The sequence below is a fragment of the Hylaeus anthracinus genome, unplaced genomic scaffold (assembly GCF_026225885.1).
Source record: "Hylaeus anthracinus isolate JK02 unplaced genomic scaffold, UHH_iyHylAnth1.0_haploid 11982, whole genome shotgun sequence".
Lineage (NCBI taxonomy): Eukaryota > Metazoa > Arthropoda > Insecta > Hymenoptera > Colletidae > Hylaeus > Hylaeus anthracinus.
In genome coordinates, this window is record NW_026534330.1 from 948,087 (window position 1) to 969,414 (window position 21,328).

Consider the following 21,328-nt stretch of genomic DNA (forward strand, 5'->3'; position numbering starts at 1 on the left):
TATTTGGTATTTGGTTTATTTACATCGCTGACATTCCATCCAATAACAATCATAGTTGACGATACATGCAAGTGCTGTCTTGCAGCTAGCGCTTGTCATTGCAGTGTGCTCGACGACCACACGATTTAAATGCAAAAATACCTTCAAGTGTCACTAATATTGTTTACGCTATAGAACATTAACATATCCATCGAATCGTACTTATTCATATCCATAGCTTCGCTCCAAATGTTTTAACTTGTCCAAAAACAATCGAACATCTTTCCGTTCTCTCTTCGATTCACTTCTAATGATTTACCATTGATTTAGCGTGTTTCAGGGAAAAATCGACGAAAAAGGTATCTTCGAGAAGAAACGATTGGTTGTTTCGGTGAGATACACGTCCCAACTTTTCATCATCTTTGGCAGCATGCCACGGTACACCACTGGCCAATACTCGTTAATGAAAAGCATGGCGGCACGATCTATAAATATTATTTTCGTTATTTGTATGTTGAAGTATGCCTATGAAAGTTGTAAAGAAAATTGAAGATTGGTATCGTCTTAAGTAAGAGATCGCGTAATAGGTCGACGGTATTACAATCGGAGGGATGATTGATGTTACGAAGGCAAAAGTATAAACACGAACAAATAACAGAGGAGAATGTCCAAATTGCATGCTAATCATGCGTTCCCCTGAAACTCGAGTTTCCATGCATTCGTGGCGACGCGACGGCTATTACGCAACGATGGGATGTCAAAGTGACGTAGTTCGACTAATGAATCTTTGCGACAACTCAAAATGCCATACATAGTAAATTATTCTTCCTGCTCGTGTCACATTCTATCCTACTGTGTACAACATTCCAGACCGTCACTGATAAATAATTATCATCCCGTGTTTCATACATAATTAGATAGCGATGTAGTAATTCGATCTACTTACTCATTTCATCGTTTCCATTAAACAAGTCGCTGAACCAGACTTTCAAGCCTCCAATCACAGGTACTAGTTTAAAGTGTTCGATAACCCATCTATCGTCGACTACGTGTCCTGAGATATCCCATGTGCACCTGACATCGTCCATGCTGATGTTGAAGAATCCTGTTGAATGGTTTAAATTGTAAGTGGCTCGGTTCATATCGATCTACACATCGACGATTAACGTTTAAACGTTATGCTAAAACGATGTACCTTTTCCGCCGATTTTGAAGGCGCCCAAGGATCCTTCCGCTTTGTAGTCGCCGTCGATCAAAATCTTTGGTATTTCGACATCAATTTCCAATCGGAAGAAATCGTTCGACATTTCTGGTTTCACGGACAGAAAACGAGATTTGGCAAGACCGTACGTTCGGACATCGCTGGCGCTCATTTTTCCACGCAGTTGACCACTTTCGTATTCATTGGTATAAACATCGGTATAATAAGGATCTAAAGCTGGCAAGTCGAAGTCGGGCATTCCTGTTTAGATAAATTCAAACTATTATTTCCACTCGATGAGAATAAAAAAAAAAAAAAAAAACAACAGGATAAAATATTTGTACGATAAACGATACCTTGTACAAACGCGGGCCATGATTCCTGAATGGCGAGTCTCAAGCACGACGAAAAATCATCGGAGTCCTTCTTGCATGTTTTCACGCTCGCAGCTGAGGAAAAAAGAAAACGTGCACAGATTACCTAACGTTACGCTGCCTATCGAGCATAGTAAAATTTATTCTGAAAGAAAGCCGGCAGAATCACTCGCAACAATGGAAAAATGTATTCCGTTGTTGACGAGAATATCGAAAGGATCCAGCTAGCGTCGATTAATAGATTTCGCTAAAATTCAAGCTACCTCCACACTGCGCGTCCCACGCTAACTTTCTAACTCGCTAGTTCGCGACCACTGATAACGGAAACTCTTGATCCTTTCAACGGTCTACCAATTACCGCGAAACAACAAACTTTCGTCGATACATCATCGATGTACCTCTGAATCCAGACCCGATAGGAATGTCCTATATTATCGAATATTCCAGCAAAAATGTTGTAAACTTGATTGTCAGATTTGGTAGCGATAAAAACAAAGCACACTGGCTGACTAAATATAACAACATACAAAGCTGATTTTTGTCCCAGAAAATGGGCATATTTTTAAACAACGTTTTTCCTTGTACTTTCTGATAAATTGATAATAAAATAAAAATAAAAAAAAAAAATAAAAAATAATGCGTGTGGTGAAGAAAGCTTAACTTGTATAAAAATTAAAGTATCTCGAAAGGAGATAGTTTCAAGCGGCAAGATGCGTCCAACGACTCGAAGGTTAAATCGCAACCCCGACGATCGCGACCGAACGATGCCGATGGAGCAAGAGGGTAAAGGTCGACCTTTTGGAACTTACGAAGCTGGTAATCCCCTAGGACGAGGGCAACACCACAGAGCGCAACACAGATCACAGGTACAGCACGGCACGACATCCTGCTCGGTTAAAAATCTTCCAGCTAGCCTCGCCAATTATAAGCGGTCCGTTTATATAGTTTCCAGCGCCAAGGACTTCGGGCAAAGCTACGTTGCAAAATTGCATGTCATTAATGCGCGCCAACACGTGAGAGGCGAGAATCAGCAGGCTGCACCAGGTGGCATTAGGCTAAAACTCGGTCGGGAGTTGAATTCCGGGGAACGCTTTACGCGCTCTTCTTTTGTTAGTAGCATGGTACACAGATGTAACTCGGCTCGACTTTTCTGTCACTGCATCGGCATCCCGGGCTTGGTGCGCTCGCTTCTACGTCGCTCTATCGTCATCGCGGGGTTTCGCGCTGCTACCTCCCTGTGCCCGCTCGTCTAGGTGTTCGCAGAACCACTATCGGAATAATTTCCACGCTTGTTTACCTTCTACTGCTTTTGTAACATTATTTTTCCCACTGCAGCTCGTTCCCCGCGACCCACCTCCGAGAACTGGGGCTGTCCGTGCCATTCGATGAGAATTCAGAGACATCCACGATGGCTTTACCTTTAAAACGAGCATCTCATTTGTTCCGTTAAAGAAACTTCATCGGAAACTTCATCTCTAGAGGTATCGTTTCGCAATCCAAACAAAGTTATGGTTTTCATATTCGCCTATGTCTACTTGTGTCTTTCCGTGATTGCTGTTTTGGTACAATGCGAGTTTAATAACCTACAATACAGAATTTTTAATGGCACGCCTCGGCTTCCCTCGCATTTAATTTGTCACTGACGATACCTGACGCGAAATTACATCCTAGTATACATTTGCATACATGGATCAAGTTTAGAGATAACAACATAAACAGAATGACTTAGCGGAAAAACTTCTCTGGAAAAATTATAATTTTTCATACCGCACATAAGATTGTTTCAATTTGTGGAATCTGGAGTCGAGGATAATCGAAGAAAGATGGAAAGCAGCCGACCAAAGAGAAAACCACAATCGGAAGACACTTGCGACTTTCTGACCGCTTGCGTACCACTCGTTATGAATAAAAGTAGGCATTCGTGACCTTGTGACCTTGAAGATATCCATGACGAACGTTAGCGTTGAAAACGATACTGTAAACAGATGACGAGACCAGGACTGGTATGTGTCCCGAACGAATCCCCTACGGTACCGTCTACGCAGTTTTATGTAACAGAGATTACAAGCGTCCAAGTGGACGCCCTTGGATCACATCGCATCGATATGAGAAACTAGTTTTCATCAAGACGCGGCTGACAAAGAAAAACGGACAACGAAACTGTACTACATGCATTCTTGATCAGTCTGACTCTCACTCGTTTAGTCGATCGACACAGTTAATCGTTGACACAAACAAAGAACTCCAGCTCGACGGTTGCTGCTACGAGTGTGCACGAATCCATCGAGTAGATCTTACTGGATCCGAATAACGATGATTTCTTTCGTTTGTTCGTTATTTCTTTTCAAACGGGAAGGTGTTGGAAGATTGGTGGATGCAAATAGACAGCCTGTGATCGATTGTTTATTTGTTCCAAGTAGCAAAGAACAACTATCATGTATTCGTACAGTTAATAAACTGGTAGCGAAGCAGACACGTCGAAAATGTTTCGTAATAATAAGTCTTGTCGACGATGAGGTTTATATAAAATGTTTAAGCATAACAAGTCTCCTGTTCTCTCGCTGGCTTTCCGCTTTTTTGAAAGATAAGTGGTTTGCATCTCGTGCTCGTTCAGAAGAAAACTATGTAGGTCTCCCGATTAGCATTTACAGGCTGCTTATGCGGTCCACCGCTCACTGAACGGTGATTGTTGCTATCATGGAAACTAATGCACGCAAATGACACAAGTTCGAAATCTGTGTTCGTTGGCGTATACTATTGCATAGGGATTTGTAAACACTCCAGTGACCCGCATTCGGTAGGGAGCGTACAAGTCCAATGACTGTTACAGCAGTTTCAACTGGAGCTGTTCGAATAAATTAAATTTCTCGTTTTACTTTTTTTTTTATCTCAACAAATTGTATCATTTTATTATTGCATATAAATTGCAAAAGTTATCAATTGATCGGTTGAAACTCAGTAATCGCCAAAGCACTTATCGATTTTTAATTTCAGTTGAGTTTTTATTAGCTACTATATTCTAAAAAAAACGCATAAATAATAATTATTCTATTTGATAATTTTATATGTATAAAATTCACGTTTACCGACTCTTCTCGGTCGGTATTCAAGTTACGAAGCGTCCTTCTACGTAACGCCATCTACGTAGTAAAACTTGGCGCACGCAGAACCGGCCCACCATTGATTAAACCTGTCAGAGAATCAGCTGATCGTTTATTCTCGTACGTGCAATCAGCTGTGCGCAGTCATGGACGCTCTGACCGAAGAAGATTTTGCGTTACCTCCTGTTAAATACGAATGTGAGTATCGGTATCGTATTAAACGTACAATAACGCGTTGCATTCGCGGGAAGAATACTCGAATCGATCTAGAATACTAAAATCAGTAGCCGGCACGCCACCGTACCGGCCTCCATTTTGCTACACGTGTAAATCTAACGAGCTTGATTTTCAATATTTTAAGCACAATTATAGAAAGTAGAAGAAGCTAACAAAGTGTAAACGTCCCTTTCTAGATCTGGATCACACGGCCGATGTTCAGTGAGTACCAAGTTCGCAAATCCTTTGCATCAGTGACCTATACGTTTTGGAGGTTACCGCGTAAATAACCTCAAGCGAAAAGTCAGACGACGAGTCATTCTTATTTTTATTAACGCGAAGGAAACGTAAATCTGAATAAATCGTTGGAAAGATTTCATAAATACATATATGTATATTTTAATAATCGTTATGCATCGTAGGTTACACGCGTGGGGCGATACTTTGGAGGAAGCTTTCGAACAATGTGCCGTGGCCATGTTTGGATACATGACGGATTTGGAGTGGGTTCAAATGACACAAGTACACAACATCGACGCCGAGGGACACGACATGGAAAGTCTGCTTTTCCATTTTCTTGACGAATTGTTGTTCATGTTTAGCGCCGACCCATTTATCGTTGCAAAGGTACATTCAAATTTACGAGCATTTAATAAACCGTCACACGTACGATTTCGTTCCGAGTACAACATTTCTTTGACTAATACTAGTTACGCAAAACGTGCGTTTTGCACCAAGTTCGATTCATTTTATTCCGATGAAAAGCTAAAGTTCGCAATGAAGCACGTTCCACCTATTATACGTATATGTTGATTTTTTTGATAGTTTTGACCTCTCGTAAGAAACGTGACGCTTTGTGTTGTCAGAAAGTCAAGATTACTAACTTCGACCGCGAGAACTTCAAGATCAACGCGATGGCGATAGGGGAGGAATTTATGATTGGCAAGCATACGCAAAATGCCGAGGTGAAAGCCATTACGTATTCGGCGATGCAAATACACGATCGTCCGCAATCGGAACGTCCCGAAGTTTTCGTGATCGTAGACATATAGTCGTTTGGGTCCAGATCGACGTTTGATTTCATTCTTTGACGCGCCCTTGGAAGTTAACTTGGAATAATGTCTTAAATACGAAAGTGGGGATGACCACATGTACATAGAAGTAAGAAGGGAGCTTATACATCCCTTACGCCCTGCATAGAGTACGATCCTTTTGTAGCTGCGTAGGGTTCAAATAAATACGTTACGAAGAAAACACCGGGCTCCCTTCTTGACGACCTATCTCAGGTACGGACCTCTGTATCAAGGAACCCAAGTATTCGCCGAATAAATTTTTCAAATCAACTTTGTATAAGCAAAATATAATTACATTAACATATGTTTCTCTAATGTAAGTAATTTTATTTCTATAATTAATTTTACTTATTACAAGTGTCGCTCGACTGTATTTTAATCCTGTAAGTATTAAAAACATACAATATCTGTTGTATCCCATACTTGTACATTCTTGTAAAAAATACAATAAAAGTGTATGATTTTTATGTTTCCTACCAATAAAAATATTTCATGCCCGACTATAGAATAGTTGGTATTTAACGTACTGCTCGAATAAAATGTGACTTTTGAGAAATCAACGAAAATACAATTAATGATTCTATTATATCGTACACGGAAACGTTTGCAAGCGAGAAAGAAAATTAGGCCAACTTTACGCGTGCAAAGACTACGGCCCTGCGTCCAACACCCCTCCATCGTGAAGGAAGCGACGACCGCCCGCTTAGTTTCGGGCAAGAAACGACAGGCATCGGGATCCTCCCAATCTTCGGAGGTTCGTGTAATCGAAGAAAGAGAATCGAACGGTTACGGAATTACATAATTCGGGAGTGCGTGCGTTCCCGTTTCCTTTTTGCCCCCTTTCCTTCGCGATAAGGCCCACGTTAAAGGGACTCACTGCCAACATCAAGCGTGGACGTTGTTCCGTAACCGCACACCCCTGACCATGGCGGATTGACACGGTAATAATCGCTAAGGACAATATATAAAAACATTCCGGAATGTCAAAAACGAATAACTGATCCATCAAATACGAACGTGTCGCGTGAAAGTCGGTGGTATAGGGATTTTTCACCTACATGGCTCGGAGCTTGCGTGGCAGTTTCGTGGAAAACGAAAGCGACAGTTTTGGCGCGTGTGTTCGGTGTATTCTTAAAGACTTGGAGTGGCCCATGGATCCATCATTTTTCTCATACGTTTATCGTTTAAACGATCGCGACATACGATACTGGAAAAGTGCAACGCCGAATGTTACCCGAGGAACATCAACCTCCAAGGCACGTAAACAAACATCGGTGTGAAATCCAGAGGGTCCTTGTCGTCTCGATAGATGAGGTAAATTGTCGAAGCTGTGGCTAAAATCCAGTATCGTGGAAAAAGATTAAAAGGTGAGAGAGCCTAGGAACTTTTTGGATATCCGCGATAGCTGGCGGCGCGGTGGTTACGGAGTAAAGCAAAGTGACGGTTTTGGCGCGCGTACTGGACTCCCGTGTGCGACCGGCAGATGGCCGGTGCGCCGGTACATTATAGGCGCGCGTCCACGAACACACCGACACATGACAGGCGCCTAAGCAGCTACTACCACTGTCACAGAGACGCGTTCACGAATAAACCGACACAGTGTAAAAGGCCACCACTACGTTGACAGTGGGTTACTGTGAGAGAGCGCAGCAGATCGCACGGACACGCGGTTCGGTGTTACTACTACCGGCACAGGCGGGTCTATCTGCCTCGTAGCCCGAGCCAGTTGCCAGCGCGCCAGCCAGCCCTGTCCATCCAATCGCCCAGCTCACGAGCCGGCCTCGTGTGCGCGCGCGACACCCCGACAGAAAAGGTTCGTTTTCCTCGCCGGTGACTCGACCGATCATGTCGAGGCGGGGCTTATCGTGAACTTTAGAGTCTCCACATTCCCTGGAACCTGAAAACACGACAATCGGTCGAACGGCTCGGCGCCTGCACTCGATTATTTCGGGCCCTCAGTCCGCCTGGCTGTCGCTCCTATTGCCGAGATCGGCCCCGCAGAAAATGGACACCGCACCAGTGCGGTAGAGAGACAGAGCGAAACAGATATATAGAAAAGAGCAAGAGAGGGAAAGGGACAGAGAAAGAAATAAAGGCCACGCAACTGCTACGACTACGACGAGGTCGACCGACAACGGGTACAAGCTGAAAACGAAGGACGGAGGGAGAGAAACGCGAGAGGGCGAGGGAGTAATCGTATGTACAAAGTGTGTGTATGATATACCGAAGAAAAAAGCAAGCGAAACGTTCGTGTACGTTGGCCTCGGGAGACCGGGTTAACTCTCGTCATCCCGGGCACGTTTGTCCGTCCTGTCATCGACAGGCCTCAGTGAAAATTGCATCTAGAGCCATCGACACCACGACAACAACGAACACGACCACGACGGCGACGTATTTGCAATCGACGAGGCAAGGATATGCCTCGCTCGTCGGTGCTGTGACACGCGCCGCGCCGTGTGCTGGCTGAACCTCCCGGAAGAGAGCGTGGGCCTCCGTCTCAAAATACTGTGCGGTTTGTACCGCACTGCTCAAGAGCCAAGTAAGTGAATAAACACGCGAAAACCGTTTCAGTATTCGTTTGTTCTGATTACTCCTCCACCTTGAAAAAGAATTAGCTTGCACCGAAACACAAATCCCCGTTTTCGAACTAGCGACCGTTTCGACACGCACGCGAATGCTGTTCCTTTTCGCAATCGTGAAAAAGATATGCTCACTGGAGCGCACATAGACAGGAAAAGAAAAAGAAGACCGTTATTTCGAGCGCAACCGATTTGGTGCGTCGAAAGTAGCTGGCATCTCTCGCGATCAATCGCGAAAGCGTGCACCGATTCTACGTTTCCTCGTGAGCGTGCCGGTAGCACGCCTAACTAGGGATACTCTAGTCCCGGCTTGGCTCTTTAAACGGCTCTGCGTATCGCGTGCGAATCCTACGCTTCTTTGTGTGCGTACTCCTGGAACTGGTATGCGTGCATACAGGGCCGAATTTACCGTGAAGCTAATCAAGCTTTAACTTCGGACCCGCGAGACCTCCTTACTAGTGTTTAATCATTTCATTCGACTACTATTCAGAACCTTGGAAAACAATTATTTTCTTTGTAAAATACCAACGGCGTGGTTCGTATACATAATTTTATTAAAAATCTCTGCAAACATATTGTCAAAGATGCAGGTGCGTTCATCGAATTAAACGATAACATATTCAACACATTTCCTTGTTCGAGCTTTTATATCTTCGATCATTCCATCCATGCTACGATTCTCAAGATTGATTACCTAAGAAATAGCCGACCGTTTAGCGATACGTACTTGCGATTGTCGTCGCGAATATACAGCAATGGCAGTGCATCGAGAAGAGACCTAATAAAAGGATTTTCGTAACAATAACATTTGCGTTTCGTAAAACATTCGAGTAAAGGAATAAACTTCGGGACCCGATGAATCTAGATCCGGCACTGCGTGTGTGTGCGCGCTCGCATAATCGCGCTCCCTCGTTTGTCCGGCCGGCCGACCGACCGCTCGCTCGCTCGCTCGCTCGCTCGTTCGTTCGCTCGTTCGCTCGTTCGCTTGCTCTCGTATGCATGGCCGCTTCGGTGCGTGGCTTTCGGATTTCGCGAACACGCATTACCGCGTTCGGTACGATCACCTCTCGGTCGTTATTTATTCGTAGCCGAACGTTCTCGCGACGTTCCAAAAGAAACACGAATATAAAAGGCAATCTATGAACTTCCGATCGACGTTAACAGCTGATCGCAGTCGCTGTATACGTGTGAGGCAGGGTGTTGATGTACGCGCGTTTTCCACTTCGCTATGATAAGAGAAAGGGGACGATCTGGGTCTCGTCGATAGACCACGCGACCTGTGCGGTTTCTACAAGCGGAAGAACGAAAAAAAGGGGGACAGTAAGGTTCGTCGTCACATCTGGGGCCTGAAGCCTCGTGCACACGAGGCATATTTGGTTTACTTTGTACGAAATTCACCAACGCTGCTATGATATTTCTTATCTCGTATGAAGCACACTTTTCAGATTTCGCGTGATGCTCGATGAACTGTAAAAATAATTGCGTAAATGAGACGGGATTTATTCGCATACCTCTTTAAAGGACGTTCACGTAATGTCAGCGAACGGCACCATGATATTTAATGTTTTAAAGAGCACGGTGTGCCAATCGATGCTACGCTTCTAGTTTACGTCCAATGCCGTCGACGGGAGTTACACTAGTGTTTTATCTTCGAGATAACATCCTACCAATCAATGCCTTCGCCACCGTGCATTGCTCCCAACCTTCGAATACGCTTTACCGTGCTATTGGCCTCGCGATCTCGTCGAACGTCGACAGTGTGTACCCGGCCAAACATGCAAAAATGAGACAACCACGCAGTTCGACTGAGAATTTGCTTCTAAAACTGCTTACAACGCAAGGCTGCTGTAACACGACGATCCTGCGGCGTGCCTCTTTAAACCACACCCGGAACGTTGCCTCGTGTTCTCGAGACGCTTGCTCTTTTTTTCGAAAATTCTCGTACGACTGCACTGTGGATCTGCTCAGGCGCGTAACCAGCCTTTTGAAAACAGGGACCTTAGGATGTTTTCTGCTCATTTTCGCGGACACTTTGTATTTGTTTTCTCTTTCAAAACTAGACGGTAACATCGTATTACGAATTTCGAATAAAACAGGAATGAAACAAATTCGCTAATAAAATTAGCGAAATTATAGTTCAATTTTACATACATATACTCGATAATAGTAACGGTTAACTCTGCTAAAAATTGATTTGTAGCTTCTACCAGATGTTCACTTCCGTTTCGTTATTCCATTAAACGGATTATTTTTCTACACGTCCAAGATCCTAGTGTCTTTAATATTGTTTTATTTGATTGCATTTATGTAATGTTTTTTTCATTTTTATGATATCATCGACAATTTATGAAACAAGAAAATACGAAAACTGTAAATTCCATTTAGAAAATAAAAAAATAGTAAAACCTTATATACTAAATTACTAAATAAGAATTTAACTTTGACATTAATTTGCCGACTTGTTATTTTACGTTTTCCTAATTTTATTTTAGTATTAAAACTGGTCGTACCGATGTTATTTGATTCGAAATGAAAAATATTCTTCCCTATGATGTCTGTTTTCTGATATGGATCTACAAAGTTATTGCTTCTTACAAGTGTTATCGCAACCGAGTAAAATTCACTGACGAATGAGGATCGATAGAAATTTTACTTGTATTTCGATACCTTCTTGTCGATATATTTAATAAAGCATATTGTCAGCGAGGTTAACAAACTACTCACATCTCGTTAAACATTATATTTTAACCTCGTGGTTCGATTTCTCTATCGTTGCTGCAAATTTAATTTATCCAGGATAATAGACGCCTTTTTATAATATGCAATAAAATGGAAAATGTATGTTCAATTGTTCACCGAAATAGTATTAATAGACTCATTAACCTTCATGGACAAGTCTTGAGTGTTCAGCATGATTTCTACAATTCTTTGAAATTTTACTATTTCGAAATAAAACTATAACTGATTTTATGATTATTTACTCCCATGAATGTATAGTAATAATAAAAAAAATCAAAACTGACTGTATTTGATTCTTTATTTGTATGAGAAATATATATTGACAAATAATATGGAAATTCCCTTTTGTATTAATCTTATAATCAGATATTTATTTTTTTACACATGTTTTAAGCAATTTTTGCTTTGTCAATAATTTTTTATGAAATGTAATTACAAAATGAAGCAACTAATTTTTTAATAAAAGGATTTGTTTACAACCTTATGTTGTAAGATTGTTTCCTTGTTCTATTACCTTATGTATAAGATTTTTCTAACTGTTTTAGGTTCTTATAAACTATAAAAATGCCTCGAGTAAGGAGACAGGTGGTCTTGGAAGATCCTGCCAGGCCTGTTACACCAGACATGGTAGAGACAAAATTAAGTATGTATTAACTATTGACAATTTCATAATATCTTTTTAATGTATAATTGTACTTGTCTACATAAACATTGTTCTTAGTAAAAACAGAATTTTTGGATGATGGCTCTTTGGATGAAGTACAAACACAAAAGGTGGCTGAAGAGACACCGAGTCCTCATCTTCAAGACCATCAGTATGGACAAACACCTTGTTATCAAGTAACAAGAAAACCAACACAACCACCACCACGAACTGAAGTAAGTAATATTAAAATAATAATAATAAAGAAATTGAATAAAATGTTTGGTATATTTTTATAGCAAATATCAGTTCAGGCAGTAAAACGAAGACTGAATTTGGAAATGGGAACAACAGGACCCAGCCAATCCTCTTTTAAGGCTCCTAGAGGTAAACGTAGGAGATCTGGATCAAGTTCTATAACTGGCCACACACCTACCAAAAGTGAATTTTATTCTTTGTTTTCAGTTAATACATTATTTTTTGTTTCTTCTAGGAAAATAAATGTTATTTGTTCGTTTCAGGTAAAACAGTAGAGCGAACGCGGTATGATACATCACTGAGCTTACTTACAAAAAAGTTCATACACTTAGTCGAAAGCAGTCAGGATGGTGTTGTAGATTTGAATGTAGCATCTGAAAAATTGGAAGTACAGAAACGTCGTATATATGACATTACAAATGTGTTGGAAGGCATAGGTATATTGGAGAAGAAAAGTAAAAACAACATCCAATGGAAGTATGTTATTTATCAGTTACTTTAAACTAAATACTGAAAATAATTTTGATAATGGTAAATGTGATCGTCGTATTTTACAGAGGCGGTCAGTTACCAAATGATAGAAATGACATTGCTGATCTCAGAAAAGAAGTAGCGGATCTAGAAGCTAAGGAAAACACTTTAGATCGGTTAATTCACGGTGCAGATAAAAACCTTAGGGAGCTCTGCGCAGACAGACAATACGCTTATGTAACGTACCACGATTTACGTTCTGTCCCAATGTACAAAGACCAGGCTATAATGGCAGTAAAGGCTCCGCCAGAAGCCACTCTTCATGTTCCACAGCCTATCAACAATCTTGGTCAACAAAAGGTAAATGCTAGTTACTGTACGAAACTAACTTGTATTAAAATTGAAATTATATTTATATTGCTTCTTTCTAATGTTGCAGCTTCAAATGCACATGAGGTCGTCTCATGGAGAAATAGAGGTGTTTCTCTGTCCTGATGACCCTACAGTTAAAACGTCTCCTAATTCAGGATACACGACGACGCAACCTGTGCCTTCGTCGAACGAAACCGATTTACCTTGTCTGCCTACTGAGCTGTTGGCCAATGGAGGAAGTGGGGTTCGGGTCGAACCAGTACCTTCTGTTGAGAGTTCGTTGAATACTCGTTTGTCTACAACTCCAGTTATTTCTTCGGTTACCAGTTTAGCAGGGATGAGGGACGCGCTTTTGTGCGAGTCCGATGATTATGGACCAATGGGTGGCGGCAAATTCCAACTCCAAACGGAGGATCAAATTAGCACTTCAGGTAGGACCGTGTAAATCTTTTAAATTAGGATTTATTCGGAATTATTTCATTTGTTATGTTTTTCTTTTTTAACTCGATCAGAAATTAGAGCTGAAAGAATAGAATTCGATAGTTTAAAAAATAGTTGATGCATCTACATCCAATTTTAATTTTAACATTTTTTATTAACTTAATGGTATTATTTTTAGTTTATATTTTTATTTCACAAAATATCGTTTAAAATATTATGTATGCTGTTTTGGCTTTGCATGTACGCTTTTGTATGTAATGCTGCATTTGATTGCAAATGCTGGACATAAAATGCAATCAATTACAATGAGGTGAATACAAGTTCTTTAATTAGTGTTTTTTTCTTTTATTTTTATTTGAAAGTTTATATATATATATATAATACTTAATTTTATATAATTTTATATTTTGTATACAAACAGTCATAAGTTTGTTTTCACCTTTTTGCCTTTTAATTTACTTATTTAATCCTTTAATTTTGTCATTAATATATCCTGTTAAATTAGTCTATAATGAAGTAACATTTTTCATCAAATCTTTTTTCTATGCAATTTCTTCTTCATCTTCTCTGTTAATGTATTTTTGTGTTTATGTTTTTTTCATTTTGTTATTTTTTTTTTTTAATAAATGCTTTTTACACTGCAATTGTCTCTGTACTTTTGGGATCTTTTCGAAAAAACACGTTTCTTTCTTGGGCAAATAAAGGATGCTATAACATTACATTCATAATTTAAATGTTACAATTATTAATGAGCCTGAAAGAAACGTTGTGCATGCTATTAATAAATTCCATAACTTTTCATGGAAAGTAATCTCTTTGAAAGGAAGATAGCAAAAGTTAACACCCATCATCTTTTAAATTTCATGGACTCGGGTTATCTTTCTTTCATTGTCCTCTACCTTTTCAACAATGGAACATAGCCATACCCTGATGGAGCTCTGACTGTGACTTGTGTGTTATGAAAATTAAAGTCACATCACAGGCAGAGTTCTAGTTAGGTTATGGTTTCAAACAACAAAGTTCGTATCTCATAAAGGTACGTTTTATAGATAAAATAATTACTGGATTATTTGTGCTTTCATGCAAGTATCTATTTTCTTAATATTTTGCTTCTTACATTCGGTAGCTTTGATTTCTCCATCATACTTCGATTTTATACTTTGGCTTCCAATAACACAACTAAGCAATCTATTTGTCAGCTAACTGTAAAGCATACTTTAACATATGTATAATTCTTACGATGAGCATACGTTTGAATATTGGTTCGGCACTTTAACGATGTTTAATTAGTTCTTCAATTACATTCTTACAAAAATAATACGATCAAAGACTTGGACTATTCAACATTTTCGTACATTTCCAAATAACTTAAAACAGCTGTACTATATAAGACAATTCGAATCTGAAAGTAAAGGTGTTTGATAACAGTGGACAAGCCCACTATTTTCTCTCTCTTTTGTTACAGATCTAAGTATTCTCGATTTTGGAGAACACCTGCTGTCCTTGGAACCACCTCTTTCCGAAAACGACTATTCGTTCTCGTTAGGCACGGAGGAAGGGCTTTCGGATCTCTTTGATTTCAAATTCTAAAAATATCATCCTTATCATCGTCATCGTGACAGCACTTTTGTCTTTTTGGACTATCACTCTCTGAGTTCGCCTCCCCAGTATTCGAACGGATAGAGGATAATTTGTTGTTTCTGTGATTACGCTTTCAAATCACACGTATCCCAATTGGCAATTTTCGTTTCACATTGTACTCGTTTAGAATGAGAAAGTATAGCAAATCGTAGTATCGTTTTGGTCTGTTGTTCATTAGGATAGTGAAGTTCGTATCGATGCCGTATGAACAGGATGATCGCGAATATCTTCAGTTTCAAACACAATCAAATTTGCAACAATGAAAACCGATATCACGGCTTAGTAAAATGATTTTGCTGTTTAGCTCTATTGGAGAATACGCGGATGTAAATACGAAGTATAGATAGGATTTTGTGATTTGTAATGATTCGCGTAACGATTTAATACCGAATAGTATTTTGTCGAGAATATCTTACGTTGAAGTGTTTTAACCGCGACTCGTGCTATGCGTAAAACATTTGTAAATCATCAGCATAAAGTATCATGTCGGATCCCTTTCAAAATTCGACCTCTGCAGATGAAAAGACGCGCCGCAAAACAGAGGGGAAACATATCACGCGCAACTGTTTACGCGGTGCTCTCGTGTATTTCTCGTCTTGATACGGTCGAGACCGATTAAGCTTCTGGAATAAGTTGTAAAGCTGCCTGGCAAAGCAAAAGCCATTTTTCTGTGCAATGTGTAATAATATTGTAAATGAAATAAGAGTAAAACGAGGGTGAGAATGTATTTGGAATTTCAAAGAGAAGAGAGACTGGACTCGTGTCGAACACCAAGCTACGAAGATATTTCGTAGTTGTTGAATTGTAAAATTAATTGAACCGGTAGCGCGCGGAATCATTCATCAAAATGTCCCTCCTAGTGTAATGTTTCTATTCACGTGATAATTAAAAAGAACAAAAAATGAACGTTCTCGTTCCGGACGGTCGTCTTCTCTTATCACTTGGACTGAATTGTTTTTTCTAAATCGTGTTTGAAGCAGAAGACCGCCGTCCGAAAGAATCCATTATAAATTTATTGAAAGCAGTCGATGCATAGTAGCTTGTCGATGAATCGTTTGTAAAAACAAAAAAGAAGAAATAATGGCAGGAAGGCATAGTTTTTATTCTATATACTTTTGTAATTGGTCGAGTTTTCCGATAACGATAATTCGTGCGGTTCGACGATGCATGAATTATAATTAAATTTATCTGTCGATGCGGGCGAGGAAAAATAATTCTGGCAGATTTGTCATCCTACACTGACTCCATAGTATCAGTCTTGCTACGTACATCGTGTTGATTAGCTTCCTCGATAATGGTCGCGAACAATGGAGACGAACTCAAGCGTACAGAAAGAGAACAGGAAATCTTAGGCTGTATCGTCGCATATAAACGCATATTTAATTCTAATTGTAACGATAAATGTCTAAGATTCATTCAGGATACAGTACTATTCTGGACCTGATTTAAGGGGTTTCTCAATAGAGAATTTCTACGCCAGTGCAACTTGTTTTCCGCCGCGTAAACACGGCGTGGAAAATTTCTTGTCTTAACATATGCAAGGCAACCTAAATACTGTTCAATGTTCCTGAAGGATTCAAGAATGCACTGGAGAGAATTGTCTTAACTGGAAGTCTCTTAAGGATGTACCCTAACGTACAACTTAGTGTACGTCCGAAGCCATAGTGCCTACACAATAATGATCACACCCTTCTGCAACTGTAAATAATACAAATATATATACATATATACAAATAAGAACGTGACGACCCCGACGGAAAAGAACAGAGATGCTGCAGACACCTCATTAATGGTTATCACGCGATATCGATTAGTTAGTTTTAATTATTATTAATATTATTATTGAAGCATTACACGAGAGAATGTTAGGTTATAAATTTACTTATTGTATACATATATATACGTATATATGTATATGTAATAAGTACATACATTTTATAGTCAAACGAATGTTGTGCAGAATAATGTGAATGTTAATTACTTAATATGTACATGTACAAAGGAGACTAGGGGATTATTTTTAAACGAATATAGAAGGTATAGAGGTGAAATCAATGAACAAAGCGTTTTGTCGCTTTAATGTTTGCATCGTCACAGTATATATTTATTTAAGAGAATATTATTTACTCTATCAAAAGAACGTCGTACAATCTTCAATGTCTGTTCATGGAACATATAGAGTTTCTTCGATTTACTCTTAACAGATCTCAGCATAATTCACCCTTCTATCGTTCACGAACTTGCAAACGATTATTCTGCACAATATTCATGCAATACCTATCTGCAACAGAGAGGATTGTACTAGTTTTGTTTTCGTTTGCAATTACTGGTGACATCGCGCTTTTTTCATATGCATCGTGCAACGAGAGGGGAAGCAAAGAAAGGAACAGAATGCGTGGAACGTGTATGAGTGGTATAATGAATGATATTAATGATTGTCGAACGTTAATGGTCGGTGATTTTAGTCACGGACACCAGTGAGAAGTTACAATATTTTCTACCTGAATCTTACAAAGGACCTTACAAAGTCTGAATACGTAGATTTTTAATTATGTAGTAATCGATTAATTTTGAAGTCTGTTGGAAAAGTGTGATAACACATCGAACAGTAACGACACGAGAACTGCGTTTTCCACCGTTTTCAGACTTTGCAAGATCTTTTTATAATAACTTATCATGATGATGGCAGTCCATCGTTTCATTTTTAACCTGATATTCGTGAAACTCTATCCACCTCTGACAGTCCGTCGAATAAGTGGTACTTTTCGTACTTTTTTTTCGTTTCACAGGATTTTTCTAATCTTTACTTCGCATGACTATGTGAACAAATTGAATGTGAATTATTATTTCTGATAACAAAATAGTGATCCGTGATTATTTGAATAAACGATGAAAAATGCGTTTCACAGATACGTCAATATTCTCTGACACTAATTCTAAATATAGCCAGCGATTCTGTTAGAGTACCACTGTTCAAATTTATTTGAGACTGTTCAAAACCATGATAAAAAGGGAAAATTGATTCCGATCAATTGTCTTAACAAAAATTGAGTGATGTATGTACCAATACGACGAACGAAAATTTTGTCACATTTTACGGGTACGACCCGCCGAAAGAACATCGTAAAAAAAAAGAAGAGAAAGTTACAAAATATAACCTTGTGTAACGTCATAGGGAAATGTGACGTTTTTAATTTTCCATAACCTTCGTCTTTGCTTATTTTGTAAATTTTATAAAAGTTAAAAGTAACGGGATATACTCGTTCAAGATAATAGTTGGTTATACGACGATAGACAACCAATATTCGATTTGATTTAAAATTGTTTATACATTTTCGAAATGTCTAAATCAAACTAATGAATACTTAAGTGTACGCAGAAGAGATATTTTTTATGCACGTTTAACGTATATAACGGGATGAAAAAATAAATCGCAGAAACTTAATTTCAATTATTGTGTTGATACATAGCAGCAGATTATTGAGTACTATGAATATACCTAAAGTAATTCTTAATTTTTATGTAGAATTTTAATATTTGATTCTAATTAGAAATCGATAATCGAATGTTCAGGAATGTATAAAAACTTGATTATTGTGATAATTTAAAAGCTACATATTCATCTGTTACCTAACGAAGCGCGCATGCGCAACGTTTGTGTACTGCTTATCTTGGCGCTGTCGTTGACCGCTAAGCCATTCGCGCGTCGTCTGTGGAAGAGGTCAGATCGCGTCGCGTACTCCGTAAATTTTGATGTTTTATTTACGTAACGGTGTTATATACAAAAATAAAGTTTAAATATAAAATGTGTACACCCATATTACTATCATTCATTTTCATAAATGTCCGTTATAGTTATATTATCTTATAACCAACAATGGTATTATCAATTATGGATTTTGCTTTAAATGAAAATGAACTGATATTCACATTGTTATTCTCGTTCTAACGATTATCTGTATTTACTGTAAATGATATTATTTAAATTTGAAAAGAGAAGATTACTGAGGTTTCGGTTTAGCATATTTTTTAATACTTCCGTATATGTGAATTCGAAATTAAATTTAAATCGCGTCTACGTTCCTCTCCATGCAAGTTAGATAATTGTGTAAACGAAAAATCTCTAGTACGATCACTATATAACTATAATGTTCTAGTCTACATTGCGTATCAGCCTTTACGTGCGATGTACAAGACAAAGCAGGACGCCGCTTTCAAAGTTATGCTTTAACTTTAAGTTAATCAGTGGAAATCAATTGTTTGCCATTGGCGCGAATTATTGACAAATTTCTAAAATTTAGACAATATTTTAAACTGACGACCCAAAAATCAGTAGTCAAAATAAGCAGTTCAAAGGACGTCAACATGCCACCAAAATGTAAATTTCAGGAAGGTACATGTATTAGTTTTTAATACAATTGTATGAAAAGTTACACTGTCCACTAGATAAATTTTGATAACTAAACGTTAATTCTGTTTTCTTTTTATCGTGTACTCGTTTGTAGGAGAGAAAGTTCTGTGCTTTCATGGACCTTTAATTTACGAAGCAAAATGTCTAAAATCCTCAGTTACCAAAGAAAAACAGATCAAGTACTTTATTCATTATGCTGGATGGAATAAAAAGTGAGTATTCATTTCGCATTAATAAGTGACATAATATTCATTCATAAGTATTAATGTAATATGAATAGTTGGGATGAGTGGGTGCCGGAAAGTAGAGTTCTGAAATACAATGAAGCCAATGTGCAAAGACAAAGAGAGGTCCAGAGAGCCCATTCTAATCAACAATCTACACAGAAAAACAAGAAAGGCAATACATCTTCTAAAACTCAAGGACGTAGAAGTGAAGGTGGACGTGAAAAAGATACGGATAGTAGAGCTAGTACTCCTGTTGCCACAGTTGAGAAAAGTGTTAGTCGTTTTAGCAAAGGTACCACTAGCTCTGTCACTCCATCGTCCTCTCATGATTCTACTTCGGATGCCCCACGTAAAAAACGCAGGTCTGTTTTAAAGTGGTGTTGCAAAAATCTTAAATATATTAGATGTAAAGTATAAGGTAACCAAAAATTGATTGCAGCCGTTTAGAACCATCCGGTGAAACCGAAGAATATCTCACCAAGGTGGAAGTTAAAATTAAAATCCCAGAAGAATTGAAATTTGTACTTATAGATGAATCAGAAGTTATATTAAAACATCATAAATTACCTGCTTTACCTGTGAAAAATACAGTGGACAAAATTCTAGATGATTATGTTGAATCAAAATCATTAGGAAAAACTGATTCTGTCAGGTATTTATATGATAATGATTTAGCTTATCGTATTACCATAATTCCTAACGTGATCATTTTTAGGGAAAGTATATTAGAAATAACTAAGGGTATTCGTGAATACTTCAATATATCCTTAGGTCTGCAGTTATTATACAAGTGGGAACGTCCACAATTTATTCAGATTATGAATGATAATCCAGAAACACTGCCCAGCCAATTATATGGTGCATTCCATTTACTTAGGCTCTTTGGTATTATTTTATTAAATTCAACTAATTTGTAATCCTTTCACAAAATGGTGAAAGGAACTATGTAACTAAATTATTCTTGCAGTGAGACTCGGCGGAATGTTATCGTATACGACATTAGATGAAAGAAGCATACAGCTGCTATTATCACATTTTCACGATTTTTTACAATACTTACAAAAAAATAATACCGAACTTTTCAATCTTCAGCAGGATTACGCAGATTCACCGCCAGATTATCACAGGAAATATGCCTAAGTTAGTATGATCTGATGGATATTTTTAATTAATCGAAGCAATATATTACCACGTTTTTATCAAGAATATTTCGTATGGCAGTTGGAATGATTGTTTAAAAAACATACACATTGACACTGTTGTATCATAATTAATTTGTTATACAAATAATTAGGTAATTGTACAAATTTAGTACCTTTACGAATGGTGTGTTAAATACTATTCAATGATTTTCTGAATTATGAGATTAATTTTTTAGTTGACTAATTGTACAGAAAAAAAATATACTCCATACACTTTAGTTTAGACGAAAATATTAATGTCTTTTATTTATTGTAAATATAATGTATTATAACTTTATTACCCAATTATAATTTTACACGTATTCGAAGATGTTCAACAGAAATAATGTATGCCATTTTTGTTTATTAGTACCACTCAATTAAATATCAATAGTTTTAAAATAAAGGTTATGATTACCCG

The 21,328-nt window shown here is 38.4% G+C and overlaps 4 protein-coding genes across 6 annotated transcripts in view; 3 read left to right on the forward strand and 1 right to left on the reverse strand.

Annotated features, from left to right (window-relative positions):
* Window positions 1-21,328, reverse strand: part of LOC128886020 (circadian clock-controlled protein daywake-like) — a 26,232-nt gene continuing 4,904 nt past the window's right edge. The window contains exons 2-6 of the mRNA XM_054140529.1: window positions 2,364-2,468; window positions 1,537-1,629; window positions 1,175-1,441; window positions 926-1,084; window positions 1-464 (exon numbers count right to left, since the gene is read on the reverse strand). Of these exons, the coding sequence (XP_053996504.1) occupies window positions 316-464; window positions 926-1,084; window positions 1,175-1,441; window positions 1,537-1,629; window positions 2,364-2,439 (744 nt within the window). The 5' untranslated portion in view covers window positions 2,440-2,468 and the 3' untranslated portion in view covers window positions 1-315. The remainder of the gene's footprint in view (window positions 465-925; window positions 1,085-1,174; window positions 1,442-1,536; window positions 1,630-2,363; window positions 2,469-21,328) is intronic.
* LOC128886025 (protein archease-like) lies at window positions 4,723-6,444 on the forward strand. 2 transcript variants are annotated; one of them, XM_054140537.1, is made up of 4 exons: window positions 4,723-4,853; window positions 5,069-5,093; window positions 5,294-5,498; window positions 5,738-6,444. In XM_054140537.1, exons 1-4 carry the CDS (start codon window positions 4,802-4,804, stop codon window positions 5,921-5,923), a joined length of 468 nt encoding a protein of 155 aa, XP_053996512.1. In that variant the 5' UTR covers window positions 4,723-4,801; the 3' UTR covers window positions 5,924-6,444. The 2 variants fall into 2 exon arrangements, with proteins under 2 accessions (XP_053996512.1, XP_053996513.1); XM_054140538.1 differs by lacking the exon at window positions 5,069-5,093 and having other exon boundaries at window positions 4,745-4,853.
* Window positions 6,572-18,268, forward strand: LOC128886007 (transcription factor E2F3). Of its 2 annotated transcripts, none has more exons than XM_054140495.1 (8): window positions 6,572-6,885; window positions 11,808-11,905; window positions 11,984-12,141; window positions 12,205-12,346; window positions 12,427-12,640; window positions 12,721-12,994; window positions 13,074-13,437; window positions 14,913-18,268. In XM_054140495.1, exons 2-8 carry the CDS (start codon window positions 11,827-11,829, stop codon window positions 15,035-15,037), a joined length of 1,356 nt encoding a protein of 451 aa, XP_053996470.1. In that variant the 5' UTR covers window positions 6,572-6,885; window positions 11,808-11,826; the 3' UTR covers window positions 15,038-18,268. The 2 variants fall into 2 exon arrangements, with proteins under 2 accessions (XP_053996470.1, XP_053996469.1); XM_054140494.1 differs by lacking the exon at window positions 6,572-6,885 and adding an exon at window positions 6,899-8,483.
* LOC128886012 (mortality factor 4-like protein 1) lies at window positions 18,422-21,230 on the forward strand. The gene is made up of 6 exons (XM_054140512.1): window positions 18,422-19,481; window positions 19,594-19,711; window positions 19,780-20,088; window positions 20,166-20,378; window positions 20,442-20,611; window positions 20,694-21,230. Exons 1-6 carry the CDS (start codon window positions 19,454-19,456, stop codon window positions 20,864-20,866), a joined length of 1,011 nt encoding a protein of 336 aa, XP_053996487.1. The 5' UTR covers window positions 18,422-19,453; the 3' UTR covers window positions 20,867-21,230.